This window comes from Martes martes, assembly GCF_963455335.1.
Source record: "Martes martes genome assembly, chromosome: 10".
In the NCBI taxonomy this organism is placed as follows: Eukaryota; Metazoa; Chordata; class Mammalia; order Carnivora; family Mustelidae; genus Martes; species Martes martes.
This window is the reverse complement of record NC_137898.1, coordinates 83477283-83491745: the sequence shown is the minus strand read 5'-3', so window position 1 is coordinate 83491745 and position 14463 is coordinate 83477283. Positions and strand designations below refer to the sequence as shown.

The window sequence follows — 14463 nt, the reverse complement described above, 5'->3', positions numbered from 1 at the left end:
GAAAGAATAGTCCTAGGGGTATCTTGATGGCTGCTGCTTTATACTCGGAGGATTTTTTGCTAGACAACTGTAAGAAGACATATACCATTATGCAATGTACCATTAAGAGTTTGGCACAGACTGAAAGATGACTGCTGTCAAATGGTGACAATGAACTTGGTACAATCCTGATACCACCATCTAACTCATTTGGAGAAATGGAGACAGTGGGCTCTTGCAGAGCACTTAAATAGAGCAGTCCTGGAGGTTGGATAATTTGTAGCAGATGTTTCATATAATGGATGGATTACAGGGAGAGTGCCTGTAATACATACTACCTCATCCAGTGGGGTATGATCGATGCTGCTTATTAGCTTGACTTAACATTCTGTGAGCTGAGGTTGCAAGACAAATATATGAGCTTTGATTTACTGATACATACAGATCAGGTGATAAAATGTCTTTGAAACAGTGGTAAGGTATTTCAAATGAAGTTTACTAATAACTGCTCTATTTCTTGAGTTGCCACAAAAGAAATAATTGTATGAACCAATAACCTCCTGAACAAAACGTATAATTTAAAGAGACTTGTTTTATGCCACAGTTTTTTGTGATGAATGAATACTTAAATTAGCCTAATCAGAATGCTGACAAATGAGAAAGCTAATGTATTGGCATGGATAATTAACTTATGTGGTTTAAAAAATATTTCCATTGCTTAAAATTTTGTACTTCTGACATAGAATATTTTAAAATCTAAGACATAATTTTAGGGAAACCTAAAAATCATTCATACTATTTTGTTTCACTTTTTAAGAATCTAAGTATTTATTTTACAAATATTTCCAAATCCTTTAGTGTCCTTGGTGGTTTATTACAGCTTTGCATCCTTTATTTTAATTCTTGCGTTGTTTCATTATCAACTAAACTGAAGGTATGGCAAAATTCTATGTAAACATTCATAGAATAAATATATTTAAAAAATATTGAATACTGTGATTTAAATCGATTTTATAATATGTACTTGGTGCTCATTTTGTGTGATACCAAGTTGGTGACTATTAGATGTGCAGATACCGAAGCTAGTTATTGATACAAAAAAAAAAAAAAAAACTTAGAATGGGCTCATCTACACATCTTTTCTAGAATGAAATATAATGTGTGTATTTAACATTTTAACTTTTTTTTTTAACTCAGTCTTTTTCTTTTGATTCCTTTGTATAACTGTATTTGAAGCCCTGCAGCATTTATTTCACAATTTATATTTCGCAATTTTTTATTGCCTTTTGCTCCAGGATGGAAGCCATCACAATGGAATCTTCAATGCATGTAAATATGTGTTAATATAAACAATCCGCTTCAGGAAAGTGATGCAAGATTTCATTGCTTCAGTTTACTAAATGCACTGAGATGGCCCTGATGGTGTTTCAGTTTATCCTAATAACAACAAACCAGCAGAGAACACAATTATGCCAAATCTATCAACATGCCAATTTGACCCTGAGGAAGGAGAGGCAGTCAAAATGCTCCCAATCACCTTTAGAATGTATTATCAAATTGTAAGCGAACAAGATGAACAAAAATAATCAGAATACTATTGGATATTTTAGTCAATGGATAATAAAATAAGATTGAATTTTGGAGAAATGTATACCATTTCCCTGCCCATATATACCATAAAGAACAATGATTCGTCCCTTAACCTTAAAGATTAGGGAAACAAACATTCTTTCTCTAATTAAAAATATCAACAATAATATCTGCACTAACTGAGAAGCATTCTACCATTTGAAATCTCATTTCATTCTCCTATTAAGTCTTCAAATTAGATATTATATGCCTACTATTGAAATGAAAAATCCAAAAGAGGTAAAATGACTTGCCTATGGTTATTCAGCTAGTGTCAGAGTGAGATTGAAATCTGGGCCTGGGTTATTTTTATAATGCTACACTGTACTGGCTGTGTAAACTTGTTACCATCACAGCAATTTTAAACTACTTGTGTCATTTTTAAATCAGGTTACTGAGATTCAACTAACATTTATTGAGCACCAGCTATAAACTAGGTCTAGTGCTAAGTGCTCTGGTTGCTCAAAGATATTGCTTTTCTAAATGAAATGCAAGCACAGCAGACCTTTCCTTGGTACTTTTTATACACCTTAAGCTTTTGCAATTTTATTTTCTCACTGCAATAAATAACCTTGCAGCTGTCGCTTTTATATCTCAGCTTTTCAATGCCTGCCCACTTTGAATCTTACAGTGGTTATTTTCTATTTTAATAAACTATTTTTATAAAGCTGGAAGCTATCTTTCTCCCTTTCCCCCTGAGTGTTTAGGTACCCAGCAATGATCCAGAAGTTTTGGAAGGTAATGTCTACTTACATACTCAATCAATAACATAAGGTAGAGATCCATGTGTTCATGACTGCCAATCTTTACATATAAGGTGTCAGATTAGATTTTCCTCATACACACTAAGCAATAAAGTTAGACACACTCTAGTTTTGAAAAGTGAAAAAAAAAAAAAAGGAGGAGAGACATTTATAAGAAAGATTTTTTACCAAGAATGATTCAGTTATTTTTTTTTCCTTGGCTTTAACAGACATCATCTGCTATTCAGTTTCTCCCCTCCTCTCTCACCTCAGTTGCTCTAACCCATTAGAGAGCTAATTGCCTTTGTAATTCCAAATTAAGGAGTACTTAGTGAAACAAAGGTATTACCTTTACCAGGTGTTTAGGAGGACAAAGTCTAATCTTCAGTAAAAGTCAGCAAAAGTTTCCTTCAATCAGTGCTGGTCTTCTCTCTGTTCAATATTCATGGATTTTGTGTTGTTCAATGAAGAATCATTCAGAGACCAGGTTACATGTTGTATGATGTTAGACAAAATCAAGAGAATAATTAAGAATTGAGTATTTTGGAACACACATTGAAATAAAACAAGATTTTAAGGTAGGGACTAAAGTGAACTTACCAATTTTCCATTGTTTTGGAGGTGTGACCAGTATTGGGCTGACATTTCACAGATCTTTTGCTTGGAACTTGGGTTCTTGGTGACCACATATGGGTTATGAAAGAAAGGCAATGTAATATATATATACATGGCCTGTGAAACTGTGTATTCTAGGCTTTACATGAAAATAAGTTACTACCTAAAACTGAAAAAAAAAAAAAAAAGCATGCTAAAACAACCTAGGTAACAGTCACGGAAAACAAATGCATTCAAGAAATTTAAAAGGTCATGTGTTAGAAAGGATTGCTGCTTGGTTTAGTCCTATATATATAAAAACTATAAAAAGTAAGTAGGTGATTTTTCCAAACAGTTCAAACAAGTGAACACAGGTAAAATGTACTTCCAACATTTTGCCCAAGTAATACTGGTTAGTGTGTTTTGTGTTGTTTTGTTTTCATGACTTTTGGCATGATTTACCCATGAGTAGGTAAGAAATAACAAATATCAGAGGTTTGAAAGACCAGCAGCAATGATTGAAATGAAGGTCAGGTGCGTTTTAAAGCAGCTGGGAGTTTTGTTCTTCCCTCATAATTGTAGCAATCATAAGAAAGTTTAAAATGAGAGAATAAGAAGTGATCATGTAGAAAGAGGTCTGTTTCTTTAATATTGCTTAGTATTCCTAGTGACATTTTGTCCAGAAGTGATTCTTTTCTACCAAAACTTAACGTGTTTGGATAAGAAGTCCTACAAGATGTCCTGAGAAAATAATTATTAGAATTTGACATCTTATATGATTGGCAAGACATGGAGGTCAGAGGAAGTTCAGGCTTGTCAGTAAGCTTAGTTGTAATTTAGAGCAAAATATGCAAGAAAGTGGTGATCAGTAATGTTGAGGCTCCCAGTCATGTGGTCAAAGATAGAAAACTTTAGAGGATTAGAAAGCATGAGGCCTGCCATTTGAGGCAGGTGAGAGTGAAAAAGAGCTTATTTGCAAAATGCTGTAGATTAACTTCTCTTTCTTACCTTAACAAATGACTTTAACCCAGCTCATGTATGAAGATTCTCTGACTCCTACACAGAACTTGTCACTCCATTCCTTCTGATAGGAATCTTTTCTTTCCCTTCAGTCCTTATTCCTTTCTTCCTCTTTCTCTTCTTTTTTCCCCTTTCTTCCTTCCTTTTTACTTCTTTTCTCCCTCCCCTGCTCTACCCTTTCCTTCTCTTTCTTTCTACCTTCCTTCCACAAATATATTAATATTTGTCAGAAAATGTGTGTCAGGAACTAAGTAGGTCCAGGGAATACAATAATGAATAAAATGAAAACCATCTGACAATTGATGATATTGATGGAAGGCAGAATAGTAATTTAAAATGTTTACTTTGAAATTAGTCTGCTTGGACTATACTCACTATTCCACTTATTAGGGTGACGTCAACAAGTCCTAAACCTCCCCAAGCCTTAGTTTCCTTATTTACAAATTGGAACTAAAAACAGTATTCTTCTCATTGTTTTTATATGATATGCTAAATGAATAAAGTGAAATAATTCATATAGGGACAGTGCCTGGCATATAGGAGGAGCTTAATAAATGCTAGTTGTTTATTATTATTATTATTAATGGAGCTTATAATCAGAGTAAAATGTGCTGCTCATACATCTGACAGTACTCCTTATATTATATTGTAAAAAGACATGTTCTTCCATGTCAGGGACACAAGTTGTTCATGGCTAGCTTGTTCTTAGTATAGTGCCTGCCACTTATTATGTGCTCTATAAATGTATGATGAATCAGTGTTGAATGAATGAATGAAAAGTGAGCAAGGTTAAAGGTAAGCAACCTGTCCAAGTTACAGACCATTTAGAGCTTAGGGGAGGTGAAATGGAATGTCCTACTTCAAAGTCCATGCTTTCCTTTTATACATCATTGCTTGCCTCTTTCCACCTATTGTGATTTGGATATTATACACATCAGGCCATTGAATTTGCCCTTGCCAAAGTCATCAGCTACTTTCAAATTGCTCAACCTAATGGTAGATATTGGTTCTTATTTTACTTGGACTTGACACTGTTGCCTACTTTGTCTTTCCTGAAATTCTCTTTTTTCTTTGTCCTTATGACTTGATTTCCTTGGCTTTCTTCCTAGTAGGTTGCTGTCTCCAGCAGTCAGTTCCCAATCTTTGTATATTCCCCTTCTTTTAAACTTTAGTTTTTCTTGAGATTCTATCTTGAGTGTTTTTCTCTTTTCATTCTTTATATGCTATCTCTGTACTTTCATTTCCATCTGATTGTGCTCAAATGTACCTCTCAACTTCCGTGTTTCTCTCCTGGCTCCATACCCACAAATCTATTTGCGTACAGAGTATTTCTCTTTGGAGAGCCTTATCTTAAATGCTATTGCTTTACTGCCAATCCAGTTTTCTCCTTACCTTCCAGACTACATGAAAATCATGATTATTCTTAAGGGTGGTCACATAATTTATCTAAAGCAGGACAATTTTAAGAGTGAAAGGGTTTCACTAATAATTACTCTGCCACCCCTAGTTTAACTTGGGACTGTCTTGGTCTAACTGGAATGAATGGTCTCCCTGCCATTGATCACTCCATTAAACATCACAACTGGCATTCATTCTTGACTCTTGCTTCTCATTTTTCATAGGCAGTGAACTACCTGTTCTATGAATTCTGTATCCTTATTTTTTGAATATGTACACTCTTTTTTATCTCCATTATCATTGCCTTTTTTCAGACCTTTCTTATTTCTTATGAAGATTACTGCTATAGCTTCCTACTTGGTCTACTAACAACCACTGGTCTCACTCTCCTCTAAAACATCCTCTGTAGTTTTCAGAATGATCTTCTTAAAGTGTATATCTATTCATGTCCCCTTCCTGCTTTGATCCTTTGATAGATGTCCATAAAAGTTAAGCTCTCTACCATGGTATTAGAAGGCATTTATACACAATCCTATCTCACACTTCTCCCTCTTGCATACTAGAACTCTCCTGGCATATAGTAGGCACTCACTAAATAATGAATAAAATCAGCACTTAAATAAAAACCCACACATCAAGAACTTATCTCAGGGACGCCTGGGTGGCTCAGTGGGTTAAGCCTCTACCTTGGGCTCAGGTCATGGTCTCAGGGTCCTGGGATCGAGCCCCACATTGAGCTCTCTGCTCAGCTGGGAGCCTGCCTCCCCCTCTCTCCGCCTGCCTCTCTGCATACTTGTGATCTTTCTCTGTCAAATGAATAAATGAAAGCTTAAAAAAAAAAGAATTTATCTCAATAAGCTTATGTAAATGTGAAGTGATAGTAAATGTCATTTTTATATTAAGATGGATATGTAAGAAAAATAGCTTAGTCTGTGGGACAAAATATATAGTGAAGTGTGATTACCTTACAGTTCGTCACTCAAAAATATGTATAAATAAAATCCAGCTGATCAGAATTTTTCTCAAAATGGAAGTCACAAAATGAAGAGTACACACAGTCTCAAAATGAAGAGTACTTGCTTCAAAACAGCAAAGTGTTCCTACCAAGAAACCTGCAAAAGCCTAAGTCAATTGACAGAAATTATCAGTGCCTAAAGGAAAAGTTGGCTTCTAGCAGTTCTTAGTATTTGTTGAGTGAATAAAATACACAACTTAGTCTCCATCAGTTGGTTGTCTGTATACAATAACAACTTATGTGTTAGTTTTGCTTTAATCATTTCCATCAATCAAGTCAATCAGTCAACTATCTCTTCAATGAACCAGACTAAATGTGGTACACAGAATCCAAACATATGATTAACAACAACAACAACAAAAGTTAATGTCAAACTAGTTAATACCAAAAAATTCTAAGGTAGAAAAATAAGTCATTGGTATAAGTTATTTAGATAATTGTATCCAATACTAGTGATAGTGGTGATCTAAAATTTCCACAGGGATGTAGGATATTTCAATAAGACACTGCATGAATAAGATTAGATTTCCTTTAAGAAGGAAGATATTTTATATATCCATTTTAAAGCTATTTTAATATTACAAAAGCAAACGTATTAACTAAATAAACCTCATCTGCTCTAAAACATAAATTATTTGCAAATTCATTTACTATTACTATTAATTAAGATGAAAATTACACTGAAAGCCTTTTTCATTGTTCTGTGATCCCCAAATGTTGGCAAACTCAGCTTTGCTTTTGTGACTACTGGCTCCTTTTCCTTCCACTAGAAGCTTTTTTTTTTTTTTTAATAGAGATTCTTTTTAGTCTAACACATTACTCTACCATATGAAGGTTTGTGCAATCTCCAAGTACAAGGTAATCGTGTAAAGGTGAGAAGAGAAACTATGCAAACTCTATCTTTCAAAATATACTTCTGTTAAATACTTGCATATTTTAAAGCTTGAAACTTTCAGAAGTGGCCAGATGCTAAAGTAGGCCCGTGCTAAGATAAGCATTTATTTCAGTTTGGAATCTACATGGTTCATAAGGGTAGTTCCATGAGAGACATAAAGATAGAGCACGTTAACACATTAGTAATGTTTAATTCTCAAATCAGATTCTCAAAATAGAAATATGTTCAAGATTTTCACCTAAGCTTGAATTTCCCTTTGTATTGGGAAAGTTATTGTACTTGCATCCTTCCAAGGGCAAAAAGCAGAAGATCCTCAAACTTTCCTCTCTTGCTAGTGAGAATCACTGAAAATTATAGTTTAGACAGTATTTAGTCAAAGGTTCCAAACTGGTTTCCATCAGTAATTGATATCTTTAGGTTAATTTGAAAGCAAAACAAAACAAAATAAAACAAGTAATACTTCACAAGTAGCTAAAATGTAAAGTCTCTGCTGTTGGCCAGATTTAAATCTAGCCAGCAACACCAGATATCACATGATGACAAGTGTTTTTGGTGGAAATTAAAATAGAAATATGAATTAATGATTACTTTAACACAATAAACAAAATCTTCCAAAATGGAGTAGAATAATTAAAAGACATTTCATATAAAAAGCTGATAAAACCCCTGAAGAGGTTCTAATATGTCAGATGAGAAAACAGATTTAGACAACTTTGTTGTAACTGAAAAAAGAAAATATTTTAGTATGCTTTGGTAAAGTCCTTTTTCTTCTTGTAGAGTAATACATAATTTAATAGGTATAGCAGGCTGGCTTCATGGCTCTGCTACCTGCACCGTCACTCAGGGTCCCTAAATTAAAGGGTCTCCATACTTCGATTAAGGCTCTGCTCTCATTGTCTTGAAATTCTTATGAAGTTTTGACCAAGGGGCTCTGAATTTTTAGTTGGCACTGGTTCTCACAAATTATGTAGCTCTGTAGCTATGCCTTTGTTGTCTCCTAGTATTGATTATTTCCCCTAAAAGACTGAAAGTTACCCAGTGAGCTTTACTTTTTTAGTGTTTCTCATGCCATTCCCAAAGATGCCTCTCACACTAGTGGCCATAGGACCACAGAGGACTGAGACTTTGGTGTCTTCATCTTTCCATCCATGTGTCTAGCTCAGAGCTTGATACAGAGAAGTTACCGTGTGAATGAGTGAGTGAATGAATACCAAATTATCAATGTATACCTGTTGACTTATTTAAGTAATAAAACAGTCAAACTTTTAATAGTTTTATATTTGCAGTGAAAAGTGACTAGGTGGGTTGGGAGAGATTATAGGTAAAATATTCGAGGAAAAAAGCTTTCTTCAAAAGAAAAAATAGAATTGAATTGATGGAAAGTTTAAAGCAAATAAAACTGAAAGAGAAGTTGAACACCAAGTTGAAAAGAAGGGGTGAGTGATTAAAAATAGTGAGATCTCTCAATAAGTTAATCCTAAGGTGGAGTCTTTCTTCTCAAATTCAATTTAATAAACATCAGATTCATTCTGTAAATTGTAATGCAGGAAATGAAAATTGTCCAAGTTTTGAGAAAGAAGAGCATATAAGGTATACATTTAGGAGGAGCCAAAGGATTATTGATTATTCTTTGACTATCCCAAGAGTTCTTGAACTGTTTTATATTAATAAACAGAGTAATATGAATATAAAATTTTAATGAAGAAGTGAATTTTTAAACTTTTCTGTCCCTGGGCGGAGTAAATAGAACTCTTGCTCTGATCCCAGTTACTGCTAAATATATTTTATTCTTTAAACCATGATAGTTTCCTGTTCTTATATTGGCTTGGGGAAACATATTTCTAATATTCATTTTTATAAAATAAAATAACAAAAAAACTAACACTCTGTTCTCTGGAGTTTTAATATTGTGTTTGACCAACTCTCATATTGCTTGGGAGTATCAGCTCTTTACAAATCTTGTATCCTCCTGTGTTATCTCTTAATGATCAATCTCCTTTGCCCTAGAAACATAATACAGTTCTACCTATCTGTAAAGAGGTTCCCACAGCATTGTCTAGCCCTACTTTCTGTTTTGTTGCTATATCACACTTGAATAAGTGACTTAAATTGTGCACAGATGTCCAGGTGTGCCTTTAACTTCCCTTTGTATTTCAACAAAACAAGTTATTTTAACATATTCGTTACTTCTGATATGGCTCTCCAAATTATTTGTGGTGCTGCGATAATGCTGGTTCACTGCATATTAAATATAGAAGAGCAAGTGATTTTATGCTTCAGATAATTAAAGGAAAATTCAATTTTTGGAAGATGACAAAAATAGTGGAAAAGAGGTGAATAATAGAACTGACATTCACAAGCAAAATGAAGCAACAGTAGAAACAAGCATTTTGGGGAAATATAGCTTTAAAATAGTGAATGGGTAGAGAAGCAGGAGACATTACTAGTTAGGAACACTCAGATTTTAAGCAGGCAATGATGAGGTCTTAGGGCTACACACCTGAGCTCCAATCTGATGTTCCTAAGAGGCTTGGAGAAAAATTTCAGTGCTTGATAAGATGTACAAAAGTATTTCAAAGACTGTATTTAATGGGAAAGGGGATGATAAAAAAGTAGCTTCTATCAATCTTGAGGAACACAGATTTAATCTCCTAAATCCCCACTAAAATAGAATTATAGGGTTATAGAAACTTATCCCTGGCCACCCAAGAATGTTCCTCATGCTCAACACTGAGCGAAATGAACCGCTGAGACAATCCAATGATGGTATTCTATAGAAAGATGTATGATGGAATTGTCTTTGCTCTTCCCATTTTTATGTGACATATACTTTATGCACTTCAAGGATTCTGGTGCTCTAACTCCATTTAAAATGCTCAACTTTGGTCCTGTGGCCTGTACTATTAGAATTCCCCAAGTTTATAAATCAATGAATGGGAATGGGAGAAAGAACGGCAGGGTAAAACTATTTTGAGTTTTATTTCACAACTCAACATGAGAAACTGCAAAAGTCAAGCATCCAAGTTCCTTAAATTACGAGGAGCTGTTAATATAAATAGTAAAAATAAAAAAGGAAGAACCAAAACCCCTAGTTAAGTTTTTAAATCTGTCTGAGACCAACCAGGCAGAAGAGGCAAGTTATTTTTACTAATTTTAGAGAAGTAAAGCAACTATATAATAAAATATTGGTGACTTGATCAAACTCATTTTGAATGAAAGCTTGAGTTGAATGTTACATGAATATTCAGACAATAGAAACTTGCTTGAAATTTCTTTTAAGTGTAATTTCAACATTTCTGCATTTTTGTCTTCTCCTAGGCATAAAGCCAAAGGCTAAAAGAGCAGAACACAAAAAAGCTGAACCTGAATTATGTTCTAAACTCTGCTGAGCTTAATTTTACTTACAAAGCAGAATGTTGGTTTAAATTTGCTCCTCATAACCCTGTAAAAATACCTAGTTTCTTGTTATCAGCCTCTAAATTGTGTTATCCATTTGGAAAGCTCCAATTTTAGGAGCATCATTCTAAATTACTAGGCAAGTACTACACAATAAGTACACATAATCTAAAACAGACCACAACAAGAGAAGAAAGCAATTTTCCATAAATTTGACTGCAATATGGGGTTTGCAATTCCACGAGCCTTATAAGTTCAAAAGGCATAAAGGAAAAATTTTCACCTAAATGGAATATCATGAGGATGAGCACTTTAAAATGTTGTTGTTTTGTAAAAGGGTAATAGAGATACACATTCTTGATATAAGTTTGGAGAAAAGTTCAAATAACCTTTGGAATGGAACACACACACATCCAAAAATGAACAAAATGCCACTCACTCAGATACACACTTGTATCAAAACAATATTTTACTTGGATCAATAATGGATGCACTACCAAAAATCAATAAACCTTTGATAATACATACCACTAAAACAAAGAGATGATAAAACTTACTGTATGCCTTATGTTTCCTACTTAAGATTTTTTTATATTAATGAATTCTTAAAAATTATGATTGAAAAACACTTCATGTAGATAAAAGACAAATCTAAAATACCAGTTTTTGCTATGGATTGTGAATTTTATTTGCAGAGATCATGCAAAGAGTCTTAGCATACAATACTCACATCACTCAAATGTAATTGTTTAAAATCAAAAAAGGAGAGGCAGTAGGTGAGATTCTGGTAATGTTCTAGCTGTTGTCTTGAATTTAGTTTCATGGTGTATTCACATTTGATTTTTCACTGAGTTATACACATGTACACAAATAATTTGTGGAATTTTCTGTAGGTATATTGTATCTCAAGCTAAAAAAAAAAGAAAGAAGAAAAGAAGAGAAAGGAAGGAAGGGGGAGAGAGGAGGGAAGGAAGGAAGGATGGAAGGGAGGAAAGAAGGAAAGAAAAAAGTGAGGGAAGGAGGAAGGGAGGGAGGGAAGGAGGAAGGAAGGAAGGAAGGAAGGAAGAGAGGGAATAAGGAAAGAGAGAGAGAGAGAGAAAGAATATGCATGCTAGGAGCTGCGTTTCCCATACTGGGGAATAATGTGCTAAAAGAAATTTGTGCTACAGTCATTTACTTAATTCAAATAAGATGTAACTTTATAAGATTGCAGAATTTGGCAGCCCAGTTCATAGTGAAAACCACTTAACTGTCATTTATGCCCAGACTCTGTTTGATATTTTCATACTTAAAAAATCCCTGTCACTGAACAGTTGCAAATGCCATCATATTAGGCATGCAGTTTTCCTGTTTGGGGAAGCAGAATTTAGAAGTTAGTGAAAGAAAAAAAAAAGTGCCTAGGGGTTCCATTAGCTTTGTATTTGAAAAACACATCAACACACAAACAAATTTTATCTCTGTAGTCCAAGTATCTGTGACTCAACTGTTTAAAATTTCTGTTTGGCATTAAGTTGGTGAAACACTAAGTGACCACTTACTACTAAAGGTGTTTTAGACCCTGAAGTTGGATCTATAGGTTTTGTCTGTTACTAAGAAGCAGTTTTCCATGTAATTTTTCAAAGACAAAAGGTTAAGCAAAAATGACATATATTGTAAAATTGAAAGTAAAATGCACAGTCCTGATGTGCTCAAAGTCCATGCATTTAAATTCCTTTGTATGATAATTTATGGTGATCATGTCTTCAGACTGCACTATTAGCATACTCACCCCTAACCAGAAGTTCTGCCTCATCTGACACACTGTCTGCTGTGGTCTGTACCCTGCAGCCATATCTCCCAGCATGCATCAGAAGGATGTTCCTGATCATTAAATCTGCAGAGGATGCTTGCTGAAAGAGGGATGAAGTGCCAGTTTAAAATGTTGCAAATCTGCCTAGTTCAAGGTGGTTTAAGGGGAATTTTGTACATTCAGTCATAGGGCCTATTTTTGTTCTTACAATTTATATGACAACAATACCGAAATCAAACATGCCCTATTTTAAGAAAGACATGGAAGTTATGTTTCCAACAATTGCTAATAAAGAATTTGAACATTTAATATTTTATATAATGATTTAGCAGCTACCATATTTAAGAAATATTTAAATATCCGTAAACATCCTATATTTAAAAGGATAGGAGAAATAATCAGTGAGCCAAAATTATTGCTTTGACATTCTGAGACAGGCCTAAATGGTGGCAAGACAATAGTTTTGAAAGGAATAGCAACTTGTGGAAATTAATTATGAGAAGATAGCACTTAAAAGATTATCTTGTGCAACTTTATTGAATGATTGCTTTTGTAAGGACACTGTAGACAACAGGATGAGAGTGCTTAGGTGAAAGATTGCTGGTCCCAAAGCCATGTGTCTTTACTTAACAAAGATTTATTCCTCCCATAACCACCACCATCAGGGAGTAGGGTCAGCCTGAATTTCTGTTAATCAATGTAGTTATAAAACACAAAGGATGTTCAAAACACTTGGTTCTTGTTGGGAGCAAGATGATTAGAATATAGTTGAAGAACAACTTCAGTTAAAGAGATCAATAAGTACCAGGGAGAATATCTTTTAGATGTATCAGTTCATGGGATTAGTGATGATCATAAACATAAGAATGTTGGGTACAGACTTTCATTACTTAATCTTGGCTTTCATTTACTCTATTGGAAAATACAGATTTTTATGTGTGAATGTGAACATCCAAAGATTTGGAATCCACAACTCATAAGGTATTTTTTCGGATAATGACATAGCAAAACTCCAATATACTCTTCAGTTTTCATGTTGCAATCAAAAACAATTGGCTGGAATGAGCATAGATGTATACAGTTTGAAATGACATTTTCAAAGAACTCAACATTTCTCTTTAACAGTAGTTGAGCATATGAAAGGATGTTTAATGCAAGCCAAAGAGAAGCACTTCAAATTAGAGATCTTTTCTTTTTTGATGGAATAGGTGAATTACCTTAAAAAAAGGTGCATTTGTCTACTTAGAGGGCAATAATATTTATATCTAATAATTAATATCCAATAATTATTTGAGTTTAGTTGCTTGCATTTATTTTGATATAGACCAATGGGTTATACAAAAATCATAAAAATTAGAGGAATTTCTGGAAATTCTTTGGATTCTTTTCACTTTCCTTAGAGTTCATTGGAAAATTTTGTAAAGTCATTGGAAGTTTTGGCCTCTCAAACTATGTGTATTTATTTAAATGAAATGCTTAACCCTGTACTGTTTTAAACCACTTCTTTCTGGTATTTCACTTCTGTTCCCCCCCCCCCCCTTTATATTAGTCTTATGATAGTAACTCGAAGACTATTGAAGTTTTCTCTCATGAAATAATTGTTAAGACGTACTCTGGTTTAGTCATTTACAAGGGAATGTTTCATGGTGAGAATGCATTAAAATGTCATAACAATTATTTCAAAGAATGTGATATTTATCCAGAGAATGTCCTATGCCACTAATTTCCTTAGGATAAGTTGGCACTCTTAAATTTAATTTCTCATCAATTCTGGACTAAGTGTTTACTTCTTTCAAATCTGAAGAGGAAATTTATACTTTAAAACTCTGATTTAATATGGGAAAACAAAAGCAAATTATAAGCATTATAAGCTATAATTCAGTTTCAAATTAACATAACCTAATACTTACAAATCAGCTTTGATATATTTATCACTTTATGTAGTATGGGTCCATCTTAAGTGTGAAAATTTCTTTTTCCCCTTGGATTTCAAAGAAACTCTCCT

General features: G+C 33.9%; 1 protein-coding gene across 3 annotated transcripts in view; it reads right to left on the bottom strand.

The window, feature by feature from the left end:
- Positions 1 to 14463, bottom strand: part of CNTN5 (contactin 5) — a gene marked incomplete at both ends in the record, with an annotated part of 773509 nt that overhangs the window by 101497 nt on the left and 657549 nt on the right. For all 3 annotated transcript variants that reach the window (XM_080816834.1, XM_080816835.1, XM_080816836.1), the window contains one exon: positions 12438 to 12558. In XM_080816834.1, the coding sequence (XP_080672960.1) occupies positions 12438 to 12558 (121 nt within the window). The remainder of the gene's footprint in view (positions 1 to 12437; positions 12559 to 14463) is intronic.